Source organism: Podarcis gaigeae (assembly GCF_964106915.1).
Source record: "Podarcis gaigeae genome assembly, chromosome: 5".
Taxonomy (NCBI): domain Eukaryota; kingdom Metazoa; phylum Chordata; class Lepidosauria; order Squamata; family Lacertidae; genus Podarcis; species Podarcis gaigeae.
Genome location: NC_139681.1, coordinates 47,003,330 through 47,027,007, shown reverse-complemented (window position 1 = coordinate 47,027,007; position 23,678 = coordinate 47,003,330). Strand labels below are relative to the sequence as shown.

The 23,678-nt window shown below is 41.5% G+C and overlaps 1 protein-coding gene and 1 long non-coding RNA gene across 44 annotated transcripts in view; one reads left to right on the top strand and one right to left on the bottom strand.

The window, feature by feature from the left end:
- The window catches only part of TACC2 (transforming acidic coiled-coil containing protein 2), a 155,384-nt gene that overhangs the window by 118,361 nt on the left and 13,345 nt on the right, over positions 1 to 23,678 (top strand). For 18 of the 43 annotated variants that reach the window (XM_083741151.1, XM_083741167.1, XM_083741129.1 and 15 more), the window contains 7 exons: positions 2,122 to 2,182; positions 3,732 to 3,939; positions 11,425 to 11,486; positions 11,737 to 11,852; positions 12,946 to 13,102; positions 13,468 to 13,608; positions 15,700 to 15,789. In XM_083741151.1, the coding sequence (XP_083597277.1) occupies positions 2,122 to 2,182; positions 3,732 to 3,939; positions 11,425 to 11,486; positions 11,737 to 11,852; positions 12,946 to 13,102; positions 13,468 to 13,608; positions 15,700 to 15,789 (835 nt within the window). The remainder of the gene's footprint in view (positions 1 to 2,121; positions 2,183 to 3,731; positions 3,940 to 11,424; positions 11,487 to 11,736; positions 11,853 to 12,945; positions 13,103 to 13,467; positions 13,609 to 15,699; positions 15,790 to 23,678) is intronic. The other 25 variants (XM_083741132.1, XM_083741133.1, XM_083741150.1 and 22 more) reach the window with 4 other exon arrangements.
- LOC310845816 lies at positions 15,798 to 23,641 on the bottom strand. Its single transcript, XR_014564971.1, has 3 exons — positions 23,474 to 23,641; positions 19,491 to 23,321; positions 15,798 to 19,292 (listed from the first exon to the last, which is right to left on the bottom strand). It is a non-coding gene; the product is annotated as an uncharacterized lncRNA (long non-coding RNA).

The following is a 23,678-nucleotide window of genomic DNA, read 5'->3' as shown; positions in this document are numbered from 1 at the left end:
CACCTTTGCTAATTTGGGTTGTGGGTTTCCTTCAGTATTGCTGGGCATCATAGCTTCAGAATCAATTAAACTGTTTTAAATGGTTTTACCAGTTTGCATCACATTTGTTACATGAAAGGGAAGCTGCATGTTTGTGGATAAGCTTGAACAAAACAATTATTCCTGTTAAATACGCCCCCCCCCCGCCGCCCTGTTTCCAGTTTAATTATTAAAATTTTTATTTGTATAGTTAAGAGGCCCGCAAATGGCATGTCACAGCTTTGCAAATCAGGCAGGGGGTTGGATTCTACCAGTTATCCACCACAATGACTTGCCTTGATCCATGGAGCCATGGCAAATCACACTTTTTGCATTTGTTGCACTTTCACACTTTTTAAAGATGAAGAACAATGGGTGGTTTTTCTTGTTTTGTTTTTGCTTTCTATGACAGTGAAGACGTGTAGTAAATATGTTTTTATAAGTAATGCACAGCTATTCAGTGTGTGTCATGTACAACCAGGTAAGCTCTTGGCTTGCCACTAAGTGGGACATAGCTGAGTTTTGCTCAGCCAGTGATGTATGTATGACCATTCTATAGTACCTGGTTAATTTCCTTTCTTTTCTCTTCCTGTTACAAAAGCTGGCCTTAAAACCTGAATCTTAAGCACTGTCTTCACTTGAAAGATTAGGCTCTGTCTAGGACTATCCTCTTCATAAGCTTATGTGTGTAGTGCCTGCTGAAGGAAGATGAGTAAGGTGACACAGTTACCGTATTTTTCGTCCCATAGGACGCACTGGCTCATAGGACGCACCTAGTTTTTTTGGGGGGAAATAAAGGAAATCCCCCCCCTTTATTTCCCCCCCAAAACCAGGTCGGGGAATCCAAACCAGGTCGGGGAACAGCGGGATGGCGGCACTCCGCCTCCCCGCTGTCCCCCGAGCTTGTGGGGCTGGCGCTGGGGAGAAGCGTGCTTCTCCCTAGCGCCAGCCTCCAAACCAGGTCGGGGAACAGCGGGATGGCGGCGCTGTGCCTCCCCGCTGTCCCCTGAGCTTGTGGGGCTGCCCAATGTCTGCCTGAAGCACGGGGCGCTCTGCTTCAGCGCTCCCCGCGCTCCGTGCAGCAGGCTGCGGATGTCTTCCTGAAGCACCGGGCACTCTGCTTCCAGCGCGCCCCGCGCTTCGGGTAGCAGGCTGCTATCCGCAGCCTAGGGAGCCCTGCGGGAACTCCCGCAGGCTCCCCAGGCTTGCAGATAGCTTCCTGAAGCCTGGAGAGCGAGAGGGGTTGGTGCGCACCGACCCCTCTCGCTCTCCGAGCTTCAGCGAAAGCCTGCATTCGCCCCATAGGACGCACACAGATTTCCCCTTCATTTTTGGAGGGGGAAAAGTGCATCCTATAGGGCGAAAAATGCGGTAGTTGTTTTAGGCTGCAACAACATGTTATTCCAGCAGGTAAATTAGATATATATATTAATTATAGTCCATGTTTTTAGTGAAGGAAAACATTGCCAGCTATAAAAAGAGATTCATAAATAAATATCAGTGACAGCCAGGGTTGGAGAGTTGATATTTTATATAGACTTGATATTGTCTCATCTTTGTCACGACCAAATTGCATGCCCTTCAGTATTTCACAACCTCAGTTTCCTCATCTATTAAGTGGGAATAAAAGTGAACTCTGGCCAGATTGATTTAGGGACAAAACTAAGGAAGACAGAGAATGGGTGATAGATAGTTTTGTTTTGTTTGTTTTTTTAAGAAAAGAACTAGTTGTATGTTTGCTAGGAGAGGATGCTGATGCAAATTAATCGATTGCTGTTTGATCAAATTGTAAGTGTTGGCTCAGGTTTTGCAGAATTGCTCTGTTGGAAAATCACAAATTCTTACTGCTGTAACTGAAGGCTCCTGCTTCCATTATTTCAACATTTTATGAAACAATGTTTGGCTCAGAATGCTGTGGACTAATCCAAAAGTGCATGACACAAAACTGAGGGTCATGGCATGCTCCTCCTTGATGCTTGAATTCTTAAGCTTTCTGAAGCAGGAAAGTTTTACATGGTGGTATTTTCTTTAACTCTGCACTGTTCTTAAACACTGTTGATTTTCCACAGCTCACCATACTCAAAATTTCCATTTTCTTTCCAGTGATACTTTTAGGGTGAAAAAGTCACCGAAAAGATCTCCGCTGTCTGATGCACCTTCACAGGTAAAGAGTACTGACCAGCTTTTTTATTTAAATGATTTTTTTGTTAACACTGGTCCAGTGCAAATTCCTGATGACTGTCTGGCAACCAATTCTCTTTTGGGGACTCATTCAGTAGGGATAGTAAACCAACATCTTCAAGTAAAATCACAGACCTAATATAATTTTTTGATAACATTTTTTTTACTGAAACAATTAGCGGTCAAAACCTGTAATCCAAGCTTTTGAACACTTCAAGCATAGGTATTCAAAGCAAAAATGAAAAACAAATGAAATAGATTCTGGTACAGTTGATTTTACTCTGATAAACCTGAAAAAAAGACATTTGAAATCTTGTAAACATGAATGCACTTAAGGGGAAGAAATGCAAATGATTTGCAGATTAGCTTGCTTAATGGCATAGCAAGCCTGAACATCTCCAGAGACCAAATTAAAAAATAAATATATTATAGAAAAGCAGTTTAAAAGAAAAGCAAATGCAGAGGAGGTAGATTGCAAGGCATCTTTCCATATTTGGTACCATAAAGCCAAAAGACACCTGATGCCATAAAGAGTGGGGAATCCCAAACAGACTAGATCATTTGGAAATGTCACCAATTAAGTGGAAATAGTGTTTGACAGAGAGACAGACTTCCAAAGTTCTTCAGTGCCCCAGTACCGACTGCATATTGCCCTAGTTCTTCTGTTGCTGAGCTCTTGGTCATGATTCACACAGTCAACTGATGGACTTGTCACAACTTGTAACAAAATCTGTTTCATAAAGCAGGTATTGCAGTGCCACCACAAACTGTGAGAGTGTTCTGTGGCATAGCAAAATCCCTTATTGGGGGAAGCATCAACCCTGTTCTTTTACAAAGGGACTACCATGCTTCTGTGTATGGAGTGGTCTAAAACAAGTGATTATTATTTTTTAAGTAAGTTTGTGTAGAATTGAATTCTTCACTAGATAACATAGTTGAACGAATCACAAAAACAAATGATGCCCCGCTTCATCTCACCTGTCATTTATCCTGGCATCGATTGAAGTAATGATTCTCAGATATCTGTATGAGAACAAAGTCCATCCATATTAGTTGCCTGGAGTGGCCCTACCATTCTTCTTCTTCTCCATTAGACAAGGTGAGATAACTGTCTCAGGCAGCATATAGTAGTGGCAATAGTGGACCTCCCTACTGCTGTTCCTCCTAAGGCCCCCCAGCCTGTGCTTGAGGACAGAGCTGTATATGTTGTACAGCCTGTCCGTGCTCCTCTGAATTAGCCTGCTGTGTCAGGTACTATGGAGGGCACTCATAGTACCCATCAGCTGTGTCGAATGAGGATTCAACTTTTATTTGGCTTCTGTATATGGAACAGGGAGGTGTCCTTCAGGCAGAAAAATATATTGGGCCAGCTCTGTCCATACTACAGTGTCTTAAGGGCTGAAATCCTGAGGCTCTATGAAGCTGGAATAAGTAGTTAAAAAGAAAGTAAAAGGAAGCCAGATACAAGAGGAGAGACAATTGCTTTCTTTACAGCACAATAGTTATTTAACATTTCTTCCCCCTACTCTCAGGAGTCTACGCCACTGCCTACAACCGAAACACCCTCTGTTGTATCCACTGTGGTTCATGCAACAGATGAAGAGAAACTGGCATCTTCAGTGGGCAACCAGAAATGGACTTGCATGACAGTGGATCTAGATTCTGACAAGCAGGATTATCCCCAGCCGTCGGATCTGTCGACTTTTGTAATTGAAACCAAGTTCAGCTCTCCTACAGAAGGTAAGCTGGCAGAAAGAGGTGGAATCAATTTCCCCTCCTTAAGATGGGGAAAACAAACAGATGTGGAGAGCGATGAAGGAAGCAAATGTGCCTTTTGATTACCTTTGCTCAAGTGCAGGTTGAATGATCCCATTTAATGTTGTCTTCCAGCATATCTAGCTTAATTCACTGCCTCGCTTCTATTTAAGTGCTTTGTTTGCCTGATATGGTTTCCGCATAGGGATGTTTGGAGGGATGTCCAGAAAATTCCTGCCGTCAGTAACAAACTGTAATTAGCTTTGGTAGCGATTGTATGAAATCTTTTATTTCTAGGCAGTTTCCTGCACCATTGTTGGAGCTCCCACATTCACATTCTGCTTTTTATATTACAGCTCCATTAATTGGCCCGGCTCTTGGGATTTTTTTTAGCTACTGCTTGTAAGCATCAGTTGTCGGACATATATTATTAAAAATGTGTTTGGAAGATAGTACAAGAGGGAGAAAAGATTTAACAGCGCCCGTTCCCTGGTGCACTATGTAAGCTTGGGTGTATTAGGGTTAACCATGCAGCATTTCATGTGCAGAGTACTGCCATAAGATTATGATGAAAGTGTAGGTAGGATCTAAGCGTTGTGAAAGCCCTGATAGTCTTTAACCAGATATACACAGTGCATTTAACCCAATTAGCTCATAATTAAGAGGGACATATAAATTTGTGCTAAACTTACTTAACATGAGAGTATCTTTGTGTTGTGATCACTGGGACAATAAATGCAGCTCGTGTTTTGCAGTTCTCTTTACTCATAACTTTATGCTTCTCAAAATATTAGTGTCAGTTACTGGTTCTCTGTGTGTCTGCATGATCCCTGCCTTATGAAATACACACTGAACAGTTTGACAAAATGGGGTTGTTGTTTTTTGCTGGATAACAACAGGTATAGTATTGGAGGGGGGGTTGCCTCTGCCCTGTAAAAGAACGTAACATTGACTGAGGTAAGGGACCATTCACATAGATAAACATAGACATATATCTGCAGATCAGGCTTTGCCAACCTAGTGCCCTCCCAGATGCTTTTGACTGAAATTCCCATCAGCCCCAGCCATGTGGAGGGCACCAGGTGGACAAAGGCTGCTGTAGGTAGTATTTTGATAAACTCAGCTGTCTTTTCTATGAATAGGGCAGGTTTTGTTTCTTTACAATTCAGTGTGTTTTGGTTTTGTTTCTTACATTTCTACCAGTCTTTGGCTCTGAAGGGTCCCCAGAGCAGCCCACGAAAGTATAATAGAAGAATAAAACTAACTAAGGTCATTTTATAATGCTAGTCGAAAACATTATTAAGAAATTATTTTAACAACAGCCTTGAAAGTATCTCTTCCACACAGCCAAAATACCTTCTGGAAGAAAACCAGGTTTAATTAATTTTTGAAAGGCCTAATCCTGATCAGCTGCCTTAGTAATTGGTAATGTAAGGAGTGTGCCACCATGAAGAAGGCCCTACTCTTTTGTCAGATTTCTTAATCCCAATAACATACACACCCACCCTGAGAGCCCTCAGGAGCCCATAGTGGTACCTTAACTTTAGATTTTGCCTGGTGGCTCCTCAACTCCATAGAATCATAGAATCATAGAGTTGGAAGAGACCACAAGGGCCATCGAGTCCAACCCCCTGCCAAGCAGGAAACACCATCAGAGCACTCCTGACATATGGTTGTCAAGCCTCTGCTTAAAGACCTCCAAAGAAGGAAACTCCACCACACTCCTTGGCAGCAAATTCCACTGTCAAACAGCTCTTACTGTCAGGAAGTTCTTCCTAATGTTTAGGTGGAATCTTCTTTCTTGTAGTTTGGATCCATTGCTCCGTGTCCGCTTCTCTGGAGCAGCAGAAAACAACCTTTCTCCCTCCTCTATGTGACATCCTTTTATATATTTGAACATGGCTATCATATCACCCCTTAACCTCCTCTTCTCCAGGCTAAACATGCCGAGCTCCCTTAGCCGTTCCTCATAAGGCATCGTTTCCAGGCCTTTGACCATTTTGGTTGCCCTCCTCTGGACACGTTCCAGTTTGTCAGTGTCCTTCTTGAACTGTGGTGCCCAGAACTGGACACAGTACTCCAGGTGAGGTCTGACCAGAGCAGAATACAGTGGCACTACTGCTTCCCTTGATCTAGATGCTATACTCCTATTGATGCAGCCCAGAATTGCATTGGCTTTTTTAGCTGCCGCGTCACACTGTTGCCTCCAGTGAGTGGAAAGGACCCTTCTCATCACAGAGTCACTTTTGTAACATGCAGCACTTGTACATTCCCTCTGATATATCTGGCTTGCAACTGAGGCTGTAACCTCAGGCTTCCCCCAGTCCCTGTTTGTCTCACCCAGCTGTTCTCTTCACAGCTGCCATACTCCTAGGTCTTGCTCTCTCAAGGAAAGTCAGTGTGATATAGTGGCTTGTGTGTCACACCAGGATCAGGGAGACAGATTCAAATCCCCACTCAGCTGTGAAGCTCTCCAGGTCACCTTGGTCCAGTCACTTCCCAGAGCTGTTATGGGGCATTATATGGTTATGGGGAAAGAGAACCACATACCACCTGAGCTCCCTGGAAGAAAGGAAGGATGTAACTGTGATGAATGAAATGAGTGTAGGCTGAGGTGCTTATACTCAAGTTGTAATTTAAAATATTGTTGGAATAAGAAAAGAAAGAAAGAATGCAAGTTCTTCCTTAAAGAAAAACAGATTATTATAATCATAATTAGAATGATTTAACACAAGATTTGAACTCAAAACAGACTGGCACCCAGAGCTACTCTACATACTAATTTTCCTGCCTCTTGTGTCTACAGGGTAACATGTGGCCCAGATTACCTGTTAATTACAGCAAATAATGTTTCCTCTATTGGGATCATTTAAATATAATCACACTTTCCCTCTGGACTCCTCTTCATGCTACAGTGAGAGTTTTCAGAGTGATTAAAGGATTCTTTCTGCGACTATCATTTGCACCACCTGTGATTTTTCTTTGAATATCTTTCTGATATCAAAGGCTACCTTCAATAGGCACTTGTCATGAACTGAGTATGACACTTGTCACCTTGTTTGTTTATTTGCTAATCCACTAGAATTCTTCTTATCTGGCTACTCAGGATAATTAAGCATTTGAATCTTCTGTGAATCCCAAGCCATTTCTATAATAGGGTGCGCCATTTATTTATTTTCAGAGCTAGGAATTGCCAAATTGATTCTGGAATCAAGTAAGATGAAATACTCATCAACCCCAAACCCGGAAGAGATGATTTATGCATCTACTGTGAGACAGCGCAAGGACTGAAACTGATGTAATAATAGTATATACCCAAAGAGGGCGTGAAAGCCGTGTCTTGAGGCTGGGCGAAGGCTGGCACCGCAGCAAAAGGCTGCTGAACACGCCCCCCCTCTGGCACCTGGTTGGATGCCTGCTGAGGGGCGTGGGCACCAGCCAGGTGAGGTGAAGGCAGGGGGCTAACGCCCCCTGCTAGGGGCGAAGCTCGGGCTCCCGCCCACAACCACTCCCCTCTCTTGCAGGGAGGAGAGTCTTTCCAGATAACAAGATGTCAGAGGCAAATAGAAGAGGTCCCCAAAAGACTGCTGTTAAAAAAAAGAAAAGGAATAATCTTAAGCAAGTCTGCAGCTTATTTCAGAACTGGTTGACTTTTTTAGTCTTGACCTTAAAGTTGCTTTTGAAATAATATCTGCTTTCATTTTTAATTTTTAACATTATTTTATATGTTAAAATCCCTGTACATTTGGATACACACACACACACACACACACACACACACACACCATGATAGCTTTGCCAGCTATCTGGATTTTATTATTAGATCAAGTGTGAATTTCTCCATGAGAGATGAGAGATAAAATCCATGTCGAATCTTTCAAGCTTTAACCACTGCCATGTTGGCATTTAACATTTCAGGAAATGTTTCATCTGTAGTGCGTTGAGCGTATGGAGCTGACATATTTTCTCACGTCAAAATATCATAATTAGCACATTTAGATGAGATTATGGAAGGGAAGGCCTTTAATTAACAGAAACGTCTTGGTGATCGAATGTGTGGAAGTTTCAGACAAAGAATGTGATCCAGAGCCCCCAATGAAATGGCTTCTTGTTCCCTTTTGCAAAGGGAAATTGCACCACAAAGCAGGATTCTCCCCCTCACACAAGGAGTACTCTGCTGCTCACAAATGAGAACAGGAAACCTGTGGTGTCCATGGAATGCCACATATGAATCAGGACTGCTAGATTGTGGTCAAAATCTTCATTGGTGGTTTTAATGTAGCAGATGTTTTGCTGCTGGTCATTGATGCACATTGGGGGATGGGAATGAATCCTGATCATTTCAAGTTGGACAGATCCGTCAGGGACTTTCATTTCACACCTGGTTTATGTATGTGAACCTTTAAAAGGCAGAAACCTAAGAATGGTCAGGGCAAATTAGGGGTTAGAATTATAGGAGTGTGCAATTAATTGTGCATTTGTGTTTTTCTGTAACTCTAGTACACAACTGAGGGACGCAGGTGGCGCTGTGGGTTAAAGCCTCAGCACCTAGGACTTGCCGATCGAAAGGTCGGCGGTTCGAATCCCTGTGGCGGGGCGCGCTCCCGCTGCTCGGTCCCAGCGCCTGCCAACCTAGCAGTTCGAAAGCACCTCCGGGTACAAGTAGATAAATAGGGACCGCTTACCAGCGGGAAGGTAAACGGCGTTTCCGTGTGCGGCTCTGGCTCGCCAGAGCAGCGATGTCACGCTGGCCACGTGACCCGGAAGTGTCTCCGGACAGCGCTGGCCCCCGGCCTCTTGAGTGAGATGGGCGCACAACCCCAGAGTCTGTCAAGACTGGCCCGTACGGGCAGGGGTACCTTTACCTTTACCTTAGTACACAACTGAAGCAACACAAGCAATTTACCAAATGTTTCTAGGGAGAGCATGAAATAGTACAGAATCTGGATTTCCCAAACATGTGTTTCAAAGTGACAAATAGTGTCATGAATGGTGACAAAAGTATTCGGAAATGAACACAGTAATAATAAATTTGGTCTGCTTATGGATGCCAGCCATAATTCTGTGTATCTGCAGTTTAAGGGTGTCTTCCTGCCATAAATATGACCCCCTGTAGATCCAGTATGGAACTGATTCTGTAATGCAAGGAGCCCCATAGTGTTTAGAGAGTGATATGCTTGACTCTGTTCGCTTGCAGGAGAATATGCAAGCTTACTTTTTGCAATGGAGACCACAGTTCAAACCTCACTGCTGCTCTAAACTTAAAACAAGTCATTCCCATTGATTTCAGGGAAATGTGCTTCCAAACAATGGTTGGAAACTGTTGAGGCCCATTATTTACTTATAAGGGTTTATATACAATGGGACTTCCTCTCCCAGGTTTTAGCTGCTTGTTTTAGAATTAGGCTGTGGGATGGAGCAAGACAGTCTCTGCTGAACAGCTGAAAAGTCATAGGGTGATGGTGTGGTTTCAGGGTTTTTCAGCAGCAGATCCGTAGGAGAAATGGTTAGCTCTTCACCTTTGCAATCCTTCATCTCCCATGTATCAGCTTTGCCTTCACTGTGGCAAACAAGCATCTAGAAACCGTACTTGAGGGGCAAGAAGCTGGGCATTGTAGAGAGGAAATGGCGGACAAGGTAATGTTTAAGAACCCTTCCCGTGCTTGTCCTCACCCCATTGCCTTGAAGCTTGTTTGGCAGTAGCTGGGCTTCCTAGATCCATGTTTATCACCAAACAATACTACCCTCTTCAGGCATTCTTAATATGGCTGAAATGAACATAGGGAGGAGAGCTTGTGCCCTCCTCCAAGTTCTTTCCTCCTATTTTAATCATGCCCCATGATGAACATCTGAACAGGGCTCATTTTCATCCAGATTTGAGTCCTGCTGCCAAACATGTAATTTCGCTAAACAAACTCCTTGTGCTTTCAGCTGTCCCACTGCGTACTTCATCCTTAACATTGTGCCCTTTTAAGTGTTTCATTGAAGTTCCTAATAGCACTGGTAGTTCTCCAGTGGGCAGAATGTAGATCAAGATCTACTGTTAGGTAGATCTGTGTGATTTTTGTGGTAGTTCAGTGAGGATTCTGACTACTGATTGCAAACACAAGAATACTTTTTCACCCCTCTTCTAAATTATTCCCTGAGACGAAGAAAACTTTGAGATAGGAGAAAACTAGGAGTGGATTTTTGTGTGGCAGGACTGTTAGCTGGACTGAGAGGGTCCTGTGAGACACACTGATTCCAAGAGTGATTCATCTGGTGATGGCGGTGCAGCAACAATAACCTCCCAGCAGCAGTGTCTCTGCCACTTACTGGAAGGAGAACGGTTTATCTGAGATTAGGGTTGTGTGGGCCAACGGCAAAGCCAGACCAGTGTGTCCACACAGCCCTGACCCTGCCACTGCTTCCCCCTCCCCTTCTTGGTAACCAGAATATCATGTTGTGTGGGGCAGTTGCTGCAGCTCTGACCCATCAGGCAAGTAATTCCTGACTGTTTTTGAGCTCCTATTTTGCACCTTGTTCTAGTTGGTAGACTTCGGTTGGCTGAGAAGTAGCTCTCACAACTATGAAGTCCATCTGCCACTGTTCTAAGGTGTTCCTGCTTCCAAAGATACATGCTTGAGAACAAAATATATGTACAATCTATCTTAATTGGCACGTCCTCATTTAAATGACGGTCATAGTGAAATATAAAGAAGTTGTGGTTGGTACATATTGTTAAGTAACAAGTGGCTCTAAGCCTGGCACAATCACTCTGTTTCCATGCATCAGTCAGATATTTCCTTCCCACACCTCTCCTCCCACTGCTGAATGTGTGGGTCTTATGGCACGCCATGCATTGGATTAGATGTATAGCACCTATTAAAAACATTGCTTTGAAAGGACATGAAAGCCCATGCCTTACATAATAATTAAGGGCAGCCAGGCTGTTCTGTGGTCCTTTGCCATGTTAGAGTGTTCACAGCCTATCACTTCAGTCATTTTCATGTCAAGAGAGAAATAATAATGGGACCACAATTCCTAGATAAAAGCCCCATAGTTTATAGAAGTGACATAATTTGAATGCATCAGCTTGTGAATATGATTTTCCGTTTGAGCGTACAGAACAGAAAGTTCAATCAAGTATACATCATTGTTAATTTAATGGTTTAAGAGAGGGGAAGAGCACTCTGGGCAAATAAAATCTAAGTGCTTGGCCATTTCAGAGAAGAAGAAAGCAGGGGACAAAGACAAGATATCTAACATAAGGCCTACACGATGAACGACTTGGATAATCCTTGTTTGTGCCATTGGGCTCTGATTGATATGCAGGCAAAGATCAATACTCAGCATGTTTTGAGTTGTATCTGCCAATTTTGATTTTTGTGCTCATTAGGAAAGCATCAGCTGGCAAGCCTCTAGGCTTTTGTTATTGTCTCAAAGAGTACTTCCACCACCATAACAAGCACACTTTTCAATTTATTGCAGATCTGGAGTATGGCAATTCCTATGAAATAGAATATATGGAGAAGATTGGTTCCTCCATACCTGTAAGTTTCCATTTGTGGATTTCTTATTTGAGCTCCTAGATGAACACAGTCACCCCAGTCTCATGGATCATGTAAATTCAAGGAAACTGAACAACTTGAGTTTTATTTCTTAATTATTTTGAGGCATCACTGAAAATTGGGAGAGAAATTTTAGCACTTCATCACTTTTCATTTGGGGTATGGAGGTGGCTGAAAGCCTCAGTTTATAGAAGATGCACTGTAATTTTTCTCTCTCTCTTCTTTCTGACAGCAGGATGATGACGCTCAGACAAAGCAATCTTTGTACCTTATGTTTGATGCACAGCAGGAGAGTCCAGTCAAGTCTCCTCCAGTCCGATTATCAGACTCTACAACTCCTTGTTCTGGGTACTTCACTGCATTTTCAAAAAGAAAAATTACTTGTAGTAATCATCACAACTAGAACTAGGCCTTCTTATGGACATGATAGTGCACACAGCAGCCAATGAAGCTGAATATTGAAAGATTTGGGCCAGATTAAAGAAAGTACTACTTCTTACAGTATATAGTGAAACTATGGAACTTGATCCCACAAGATGCAGTCATGGCCATCAGCTTGGATGGCTTTTCAGTGGTTCTCAAACTGTGGGTCCCCAGATGTTGTTGGACTACAACTCCCACCATCCCTGAGCGCTGGCCTTGCTAGCTAGGAGTGATGGGAGCTGTAGTTCAACAACATCAGGGGACCCACAGGTTGAGAAAGGCTGGATTAGATGAATTAATAAGGATAAGGTTATAAAAGGCTAATAGCAATGATTCTCGCTGTTGTTGTTGTTGTTGATAGTGGAGGCAGGGCACTACTACTATTACTACTACTACTACTAATAATAATAATAATAAGTAGTAGCAGCAGCAGCAGTAGTAATAATAGTTATAGCCTGACCATCTGACTGGGTTGCCCCAGCCACCAAACAAAAGTTAAAACACAGTATTAAAACAAGAATAGCATAAGATCCTAAAATGCTCATCCATATTACATATAAAAGGGCAGATCCATCTCAAACCACCCCACTAAAAATACGAGTAGATTTGACTGTGTCTTCTATATTATTGTTTTCTGGATTCTTTTCACCTGCCCCAAGGCCAGCTATGATGAAAGGCAGGATATAATTTTTTTATAAAGAAATAAATATAGTTCTATGTCGGTGTTACAGTTCCCCATATATTTGCTGGGGTCATATTCCTGACCTGTGTGGTTCCCTAGTCATCCATCAGTGTCATGTGGAACCAGACCATGTAGCAATGACAACCACCCTACGCAAGTAATTGTTTCATTGTATGTGATGTTTACTATTATGAATAAGAATTAATAATTAAGAGCTTTCGGATTAAAATGTGATTTAATGCAAAAGTATAGGCTGTGAGATAGGCATAACTCTCCATCGCTCTATGTATTGGTTTTGCTAGCAAACTGAAAGCATGGTTCTTTATTGTATCTCAGGTCAAGCTTGGAAGAAACTGAAGCCCAGTTGTCCTCTGCAGTGAAATTACAACATCCAGCTTCACGATCACTGGCTGCGAGCCAAGAGACATCAATACAGCCACCTGACAAATCAAAAACAAAAGAACTGGAGCCCACTTCAAACAACCTTGACATAGTAAGTTGGTTGATTGTATGCCCTCTAGATTGGGCAAAGTAGCTTGAGTGCAGATCCAAGTAGGCCATCGCTTTTAAAATATAGAAGGGTTTAATTGCTTAAGATAAATTAACTTTTATTGTTTCTTTCTCTGCAAGAACTCACAGCAAATGTTCAGCTTTTTGCTATATACTCTTTCTCACTCATGCTCTCTTTTTGGGGCAAATGCAGGCAGTTGTAATATGGTGGAAGGAAAGCATTATTTACTACAGATTTTGTTGGTAGTTCCCTAGGGATTAAGCATATATGCAGGCTGGTGCATGACTTTAACCGTGAGTGGTTCTGCCAGTTTTTGTTACTTGTTCTGTATCCTGCTTGCTCTTCAGACCACACCCGAGGACCCCTTTGTCTCTGCTGATGCTCTTCTCAGTAGGATATCTCATCCACCTTCAGTGTGTGATCAGCTTCAATATCTAGAGCCTGACTTAGCAGAAAAGAACCCCCCAATATTTGCTCAGAAACTTCAGGTTTGTAATGGAAGTCTGTCAGTGTTCCTTCAGTGTTTGTAAATGCCAGTAAAAGGCTAATGCCCCTGTCTGAAAAGGGACGTGCAGCATAAACCTTCTGCAAGCCTACGAGGAGAAGTTGTGCTATGCTAATATATTTTTTTTGTTGATATTATTTTTACCATTCATATGAGGGGTGGGCAAAAAGAAAATGAAAGTCCGCACGAGACATTTGGTGACATGCTAGTGTGGGTGGAATGGCATGCAGGGGTTTGGCTCTTACTTTAAAATCATTATCAGGTGTTTGAATGGTGTATACTATTGCTTTTAACTATTCCCCCCCCCCCCGTAGCTTTGTGCCAGGTTCACAGTTGTCTTATCGATCTTCCAGCATACTTCCTCTTTGGATGACATTACATCAGGACAATTTTCAGGGGTTTCTCCACAAAGTGTGACTGACAGAAGACTGTTTGCAGAACAATGAAGCATTCCGCTGGATATTATTATTATTATTATTATTATTATTATTATTATTAGAGAACAGTGGAAGATTATTATTATTAATAATAATAGTAATAATAAATGATGCGTCTAACTTTAAAAAAAGAAAAGAAATCAGTCCTTCAGAACACTTCAGTGCTCTGCAGGCAGCATCCTGGCCAGCCACACTTCATTTAAAGTCCCCTGGAGATAATCCTGATGTAGCATTGTCTGAACAGGCATTCCAAGAAGTCAGGAGACTGATAAACTACCCAAGAATCCTGCACCAAGCTACTGTACAATAAAAAAAAATGATTAAGAGTGAGAATTTACAATATTCAGCAACTTCATGATGATTTTAATGTTAAGATCCAGAAGCAAATCCTCACACACCCTTCAAGTTTCATTAAAGTTATCACACATACACAAGTGACGGGGGGGGGGCAGTTTTGCAGGAGGCAAATGGTTTCACAAAGTGGTGTTGAGGATTCAGTTGTCTGAAACTGACTTTGAACCAGTCATGTCCTTGATGATAAAAATAATATCCTCCAGACCAATTTACAGTCTATAACACACCCACACACCTGTATACACCCCTCTTTTAGAGCCCAGTGTATGAACTGGGTATACAGTGGTACCTTGGTTGTCGAACTTTGACTCCTGTAACTGTTCCTTTGAATTTGTACTGCAAACATGCGGAATTGCAGTGCAAATTAAAATGTCAGTTCTACAAATGCACTTAGCTTTGGGCTTAAATGCATACTTTCTTAATGAAGATCAAGATAAAGCAAGGCAGAATTAAGTACTCATTTATTACGGCCAGTAGAAAGGATCGCACACAGGAACAAGAACTGCCTCAGTGGCTCACCTCTTGTCAGTCTTGTGAGGGTGATTCTCTAAGGCTGGAATCCTGGGCACACTTCCTTAGGAGTAAGTCACTGAGCTCAGTGGGATTTGCTTCTAAGTAAATCTTTGTATGGGTGAAACTATTGCGAAACTATTTGTACTGCACAGCTAGAGGAGTAGCACATGCCACATTATCTAGCATGTAAACCTTTTAGCAATATTTTCTAATAAGTAAATTGGAGTGAGTGATCTTAAGGCAGCCTTCACCAGCCTTGTGCTCATCAGATGATTTGGACTACAGCTTCCATCAGCCCTAGTCAGCATAGCCAATGGTCAGGTATGATGTACGTTGTGGTCCAAAATATCTGGAAAGCACCAGGTTGCAGAAGTTTGGTTCAATATGTATGATAATTTTTATCATTCAGTTCTGGTTTATTTTTCAAGTAACTGAAAGCAATTGAATTATGAATGGTGGAAGGAGAAAGCAACATATAACTAATGTCAAAAGAGAAATACAAAATAGATTAAAACAAATAATTTTGTTTCTTTAAGTAATTTTTAATGTTCCTTAACCAGAAAGCATTTTTTTGGCCCTACTTTGCTAGAAGTACTTGTTCACGTACTGCTTATGTTTCATTCGAACCCTGAGTTAATGTCTATGTTGTCCCCAAACGGTGATCGTAACAGACTGATATATGGCATTCATTTTGCGAATGTGGACATTCATTTATGTCATGTTCCTAATGCATTTTTCCTGTGCATCACTCACAACCATCCCACTGACAGGAGGAGTTAGAGTTTGCTGCAATGAGGATAGAAGCCCTGAAGCTAGCCAGACAAATTACCCTGGCTTCTTTCAGCTCCTCAGATACGGAGGTATCTGTGACCTGCCTGCAGTTTGTGTGCAACTGATCACAGCTTAAGGAACCCAAATGCGTTTTCTTTTAACAAAAGTTTCTCTGAGTGGTGTTGCGTGATGTTTCTGGCACCTTCGTACTTAGGAGGACATCAAGAAGCATGCCAAGAGTCTTCCTCTAATCCCAAATTCTATCACCTTCACTTGCAGATATGTTTTAAATATCACTATCGTGTATTTGGCTACAGATACAACTTTGGCCTTCAGTCTGCTTTGGTTTTCACAAATTAATGGATTTCTTGGCCAATTAACTATTATAGTATCACGGCACAGTTTACAGTTTGGAGGCTTTAATCAAAACAGTAAATTCAATTAAAATACGCCTAATGGACCAATATCCCACAATTTGGTGAAAGTCAGCTTTCACGTGGAAATCTTGAAAATTGCAGACGAATGCTGTGAATGTCCAGAACTTGGATATATTGATGAATGTTCACAATTAACTTGCACTGTGTGATAGCACTCACTTCTGTGTGTCCAAAAGTGGGGAAACGTGTAGCTCTTTTTTTAAGCAACCACAAAATTTACCTGGCATTGTTAGCATTCATTTGTGTAGGCCACGATTCACCAAATTTTCGGCATCCTCTATAGAATTTTATTGTTTGAAAATGTCCTGCAAGTGTGACACTTAATTTAAGCATCCATGTCCAGCAGTGTATTTCTTAAAACGGGTGACATCTCTAATTAAATTCTAATTTAAAATTTAATTCTCTATATCTGTGAATGAATAGCATTAGTAATAGCCAGGCACAATATCTATACTCAAACTTAGCCCTGAGGCTTGTTTTATAGAAGCAGGATTTTGTCTAAAGCAGTGAATACATAAAACTCCAAGGGCTGGTGCTTAGTTAGCTATAAACTGCATGGGGCAGCATTTTTGCTGTTTGAGGAGTGATTTTAAACATCTTAACCCGTTTTGCCTTACGTGTTTGAAGGTTAAAAGTTCAGCCAAACCACATCTCAACCTTCTAAACAACAGGACTAAAAATAAAATAAAATAGGGTGGGGCAGGGTAGGGTAGGGGGGGGGAGAATTGACAGCTTCTAAGCAAGGGGAGAAAACCTCCCTACACACAAATCTTCTTTATTCTTTGCGATCTAAAGTGTTTCCTTCCTGATAATGCCTACAGCATGCTGGCTGTTGCCATGTTGGTGTGGGGTTGCTTCTGTGATGCATGTGGTCTCGACTAGAGTGAAATGTTAGCTCTTAAGGAGTGTGTTTGATGTGCACAGCTGCTCTGCAGGGTCACTTGCGGTGGTGTTAATGCAAAGGTCACAGCTCATGGGGTTTGACTGGAGCGGGGTACGTGTGAGGTTTCAGTCCCTTTTTTTATTTACTGCCAGCTGCACATGGCATTTAGCTGATATTTGCCCTAAAGGAAACATATATTTCCAAATGTTGAGCATATTGTATGCATGTGCTTTTGGAACTCATTTTTGTCTCGTAGCACGCATGCACCACATGTACACAATCGGGCAGGGCAGCTGTGGAGCCAATCCCAAGGTGATTTTAGCCATCTTAAAAACCCTTGCACCATAGCACTATAACTGCACTTGGTGTGGATTAGACGGGCAAGCTGATTTGCAAATGCAAAGTATATCCCCCCCAACCCATTTTTATGAATTGCTCAGCCTAATTACATAACCTGAAGCTCAGCTGCTGATTCAGTGGGCACAATGAGTGTAATCCCCTTCTTATTAAAACCAATGGCAAATTTTCCATCAGTTTATGGTGCGGCTGGGTCAATTTATTTTGCAGAACGCTACGAACAGGGTTTTAAAAATTACTTTACTTAGGGAAATTTGTGTATGTATAAATAAGTGCATGGCAACTGAACCCATATTATTTTAAAAGACTACTAATTCTGCATGTTAAGTTCCATTTGAACAAAATTGTAAGTCAGCCGTTTTGTGGTTAGAAAAAGGGGAGCAAAGTAGCTAAGTCAAAAAGCTTGAAAGGACAGTTTTAAGTGAAAGTGGTAAAACTTTCTGATTGTTCTTGAACTCTGAAGACATTGGGAATGTTTTATTCTCTTTGAGGGAAAGGTGGCAGCAGAGGAACTGATAAATAATCATTTAGATCATTCAGATAGATAGATACAGTGCTTTTTCTGGGGGGGCGCAGGGGGACGCATACCGTTAAACATTTTGTGAATCTAAGTTTGGCCTCATTGAGTAGGAATACGAGTAGGAAAATGAGAGTACCCCTAAACTTTTTTTTAGAAAAAAAGCACTGGATAGATAGTATCCACCCCCCCCCCAAATATTTTCAAGATTATGTACATTGTCAGCACTAAACAAAGTAAAAAAGAAAGAATAGAGCAAGGAAATAGGATATGGTAAGATTGATATTGTTATCCTTTTTTAATGCTGAAGATCTGATATCTGGTAGCATCTCTTCCAGCTTAATAGCTTTTATGCGCATCTTGCATTTAGACTGGTATCCATGGTCTCAGCTAGATTGGGAAAGGAAAAACAATTTATATGCCTTGTATATGCGATATAGCATTGTGCCACCAGATGGCGCCATGGAGTCCTGTTTTTCTCTACCTGTTTTCCCTGTTTGCATTTACAACACATTTAACTGAAACGCTTCTTTGATGTGTCTAGATCCAGCCCATATGGATCCATGTAAATTAGCATTGCTGTACGACTGGACTTCTGATTATCTGAATTATGACTGTGTCCCTCCCATAAAAGATAGACAGTGGCCTAGTTCAGACATCATGATAAACCAAATATGGCTTAGCATGAATGAGCAAGTTGTATGTGCTCCCACAAAGTAAATTACTGCTTCTCTGCATCTCCCCAGTCATTCTCCTTCTGCTGCACGGGGTTGAGTAAAGCTATGGTTTGGCTTAGAGGGTTCTCACAGACAAACCATGAGCCATAAAACATAATACATATATGGGTTACAGCTCATGGTTATTCTGGAGAGAGCTAGACCATCAGACACACACTCATCTAAATGGTAGCAGAATGACCAGGAGTAAAGCAGCCATGATCTCGTCCCAAGCAGGCAGGGCTTGACTTAGTGAGATGTGAAAACCAGGCCATTATGAGAGGATTAGCCTTGGAATTTGCCATCTTTAACACACACATAAACACCTCGCATTAGAAAGCACCTATAGTGGAATGTGTTCACAGCAGAGCTGCCAAGTGATTAAATGATTCCGGTTGATTAATGATCTTACTTTTAATCAGTTAATTACATTTGAGAGCTTTAACAAAATGTAAGAAACGTAAGGATCAAAACCATGCACTTTTTAGAAAGAAGGACCATCTTTAATAATCTACCAAATAAAGCTCGAAGCAGCCCTAGTTTACTACTATAATATTAGGCAGCTTTGCATATAATGCTAAACAGTATTTTAGTGCTATGTGAATGAGCCTCAACATACACACAGTTCCTTATTCCTCTACCCGCATGCCCAAGGGGAGAATTTCAGAAGAATTTACTTTCACTTTTGTAAAATCTCACTTTAGTCAAAACAAAAAAATTCCTTCCAGTAGCACCTTAAAGACCAACTAAGTCAGTTCTTGGTATGAGCTTTCGTGTGCATGCACGACTTAGTTGAACTTTAAGAACTGACTTAGTTGGTCTTTAAGGTGCTACTGGAAGGAATTTTTTTGTTTTGACTATGGCAGACCAACACGGCTACCTATCTGTAACTCTCACTTTAGTGTTGTACTTGAGCTAGACAGTGCCAGATTTACATATAAGCTAAACAAGCTATAGCTTAGGGCCCCACTCCCTTGGGAGCCCCTCCAAAATTTAAAAGTATTTCACTATTAATATACTTCTTCTTTGTATTTCAGTTCAACAATTACTTTGATTAAATACATATTTTGTTATGTGCAAATGGCTTTAGATACCTATTAGGTCCATAAATTATCATATAGCATATATTCAACACAAGAAACAGTGACAATTTGTTGTTGACAAAGGACAGTTGGATATATAAAGGGCCCCACTGACTTCAGTAGCTTAAGGCCTCATCAAACGTAAAGCTGGCCCTGGCTAGGAATCTCGATTTAAACCACATTATGGTCAGTTTCATAATAAGCCAAGTTTCATAATAAGCCAACTTCAAAGCATGCTTTATGATGCATGGGTTTCTTTTAAATCAGGGCTTCTGGATCGAACCTAACACTTAGCTGTTAAGGAGCATCCATTGTTTAGTTATAGAATCATAGCATCATAGAATTGCAGAGTTGGAAGGGACCATGAGGGTCATCTGGTCCAACCACCTGCAATGCAGGAATCTTTTTGTCCAATGTGGGGCTGCAATCTGAGATTGAGAGATTGAGAGTCTCATGCTCTGCTGACTGAGTTGTTATGTGTGAACAAAGCCGCTGCTAAGTGTTACGCTGAACATTATTTGAAATACTTTTCTCTGTAATGTTAAAAGTTCAAAACTCCTTTTTAATTCATAGTTATGAAATGTGCAGATATTTTCCTGAGTGGATTAGCAAAATAATGGGGAAACTGGAGGAGGAGCTAATTAAGTGCAATCAGGAGATGTTATATCTCTGATTTTGACGGATAATCCAGAAAATTTGATACTGGAAATGTCCCTGTGTTTAAGTCCCCATGTTTAATCTGAGCTTGATAGTTTCTTCTGATGTCTTGTTAGGATAGGAAGCGCACTTTTTGGTTAACTTTCCACTTTACGCCACCATTGCCAAGGTCAACTGAAGAAGCAATGGGTGAATCCTCTGGAAGCTACAGTGTCTTACAGTAGCTAAGTGCAGATTACTTATAATAGGATCTACTGGATGATTTTGCAGGAACATAAATCCTGCTTGATAGAGGGTAGAAATTAGACTGAGTTTTTCTAGAATATCATAGAGCTGTATATTTTAGTTTTTTCATCTACAATGAATACAACTTCCTGGAAAATCCCTGGAATAATGACCTGCTTCCTTCAGCAAGAGCCTTTTAGCCATCAGCTAGTGTAGGAACAAAAAGTGACAAGGGTTAAGCCTATGTTCTTCTTGCTCTGCTGGGCCTTGCTGCACACTTCCGAAATACATTGGTTTGTTGGATGAGGCACGCTGTGAATCAAAGTTCAGATAGGCCATTGTTGATATGGTTTGCACTTTTGATAGACCTGCTCAAATTCCATAAGAGGAATTGTGGTCATACTTAAATTTCTTGTTGATATTGATACTGTATATTAATAGTTCATAAGAAACTGTGGGACGCAGGTGGCGCTGTGGGTTAAACCACAGAGCCTAGGGCTTGCCGATCAGAAGGTCGGCGGTTCGAATCCCCGTGATGGGGTAAGCTCCCGTTGCTCGGTCCCTGCTCCTGCCAACCTAGCAGTTCGAAAGCACATCAAAGTGCAAGTAGATAAATAGGTACTGCTCTGGTGGGAAGGTAAACGGCATTTCTGTGCGCTGCTCTGGTTTGCCAGAAGTGGCTTAGTCATGCTGGCCATATGACCCAGAAGCTGTACGCCGGTTCCCTCGGCCAATAAAGCAAGATGAGCGCCACAACCCCAGAGTCGGACACTACTGGACCTGATGGTCAGGGGTCCCTTTACCTTTAAGAAAATGTACCTTAAAACATCACACCCCTGCCTTACTAACAAATTCTGAATACAGCGTAAGAGAGATTCTTGCTATAGCAGAGGCATTCGAAGGACCTTTGATTAAGGGCCGAACTAGATGTGATGCTAAATGTGTCTTTGACTTAACATGCAGGTTTGTGCACATGTGAGGAGGAGGCAGATAATCACAGCATTGGCACCAGTGGGAGTCTTCTTCCCAGGGCATATTGCAGCTTCAGAGGAAGGTCTTGTGCCAGCACTAAAGCAGAGAAGGAAGGGATTATGTCTCCCCTCCAGGCCTTCTGATATCCTGATAATTATCAGCTTCCATCCAGCTGATGGTATTTGCATTTTTAAAAACCTTGGCTGTTAAATGCAAACATGCTTTTAGCATCCTGTGGAGTTTGGCCTTCAAGGTATTGCACAATAGTTTTTTGCAGAGTGAAGGAAATGAACTAAAATTCCTGTCTCTTATATATCTAGCTCTAAGTAGCCTTGCTGGGTTTGGTCATCTGCCTCTCTTATTTTGTATAATGCTCTCAGTGTTGGTACAAGAAAAGTGGCCAGTGGAAAAGAAACAGGTTTGCTTCCCAAGAAACAAAAGTAAGAGTTCTAAATTCCTTTACCCTATGCAAAGAAATAGTTGAGCCAGCCTCCTAGTATGTTCATGTATACTATAGCTCTTGTTGCTTATAGTTTCCCAGTTAAACTTACCTTGCTTGACTCTAGATTAATCTTGGTTTGCTTACATGCTTAATGATCATCCATAAATATTGTGAATTAGTTGTGTACAGCTGAGTTACCTAATAAATATTGTGATCATATTCTCTTTTCATGTGGTCTGCGAATATGATCCCCATCTGCAGAACCTTCCTTAAGTTACTGCTCTCTAGTGGTGCTAGTGATAATAAGTTTAATACTAAAATGAAAAATGGTGAACCATAAGTTGTTATTTTATACCAGGGGTGTATAAAAGCTGTGGGCTGAAGTCCAACAATATTTGGATTTTCATGAAATAAATAAGTGAAGCTATTGGAATAGTCTCCTCGCTCTATGCTATTTTTATGGAAATTTGCCAAAATCTATCCTTCAGACATGGGTTGCCATACGTTCTCTGACATGACCTGGTAATCAGTATTGTATCCCTAGACTATCTTAGCCAATGGCTTTTGATGGTCTTATCACTGTTTTGCTTTTATGACATTGCATGCATACATCTTTTAGCAAAACCCTGACTGCTTCCAGGCAAACATGCCTGCATGTCTGATAATTCTGCTGCTATTTTCGTCTGCAGAAGCTGGAAAATTTAAAAGAAAAAAGAAAAGATGTTGAAGAGTTGGGCAGTCCAACGGGGGAAAGCCTGATGGCCTCTCTGCTTCTGACCCTAGCCTATCTTCACATGCAGAAGCTTTCACTTTAGTTTTCATGTGCATTTGTTCTTCTATTGCCTTGGCTTGGTGTGGTGCATGGTTCAGCAGGTGCCAGTCTTGGGTGTGGCATGGGATGATGACAGTCTTAAAGGGGTGATAACAGTTTTAGGAGAGAAGTAGTGAATTTCAGTAGATTGTGACTCTAGAACTTGGATGAGCAGGGAGGCATAAATCCCAGGACACTGAGTTCTCCAACTGACCCTTGTACAGAAAGACTGTGTGGTGCTCATGTTTAGGCACTGATGAACTTTTCAACCTGACTGTGCTTCATCTAGAAAGATCAGAATTCCCAGTAGCCTCTGCTATGTTCAATAATTACTCCAGAGCCATTCAATTATTACCAGGGCTTTGACAAGTAAAAGATATAAAAGTATAAAAACAGAAAATACAATGAACGGAATAGCACAGTGAGCTGTAGTCAACAAACTCTTACTCGCTGAAAGTAATGGACCTACATTAGTCCCTGACATTAATTTCAATGGGTCCACTCTGAGTAAAATATCATTGACTAGAGTCCAGTGTTTCCCAACCTTGTGCCTCCAGATGTTTTTGGCCTACAACTCCCATCATCCCTAGCTAGCAAGACCAGTGGTCAGGGATGATGGGAGTTGTAGGCCAAAAACATCTGGAGGCACAAGGTTGGGAAACACTGGACTAGACCTTTCTATATACACTTCCTGTTTTTCAATTCCATTCTCATCTGTATAGCACCATCTAAGCTATATACAGATGAACATTTCCCATTCATCTTAACCTCACATTTATCATTGTCCACCCCCCCCCCAAAAAAAAAACTATGGATACCTGAAATACTAGTGGAGCATATGGTTAATGATCAATGCTATTCCTCTCTTTTTTAATGAAC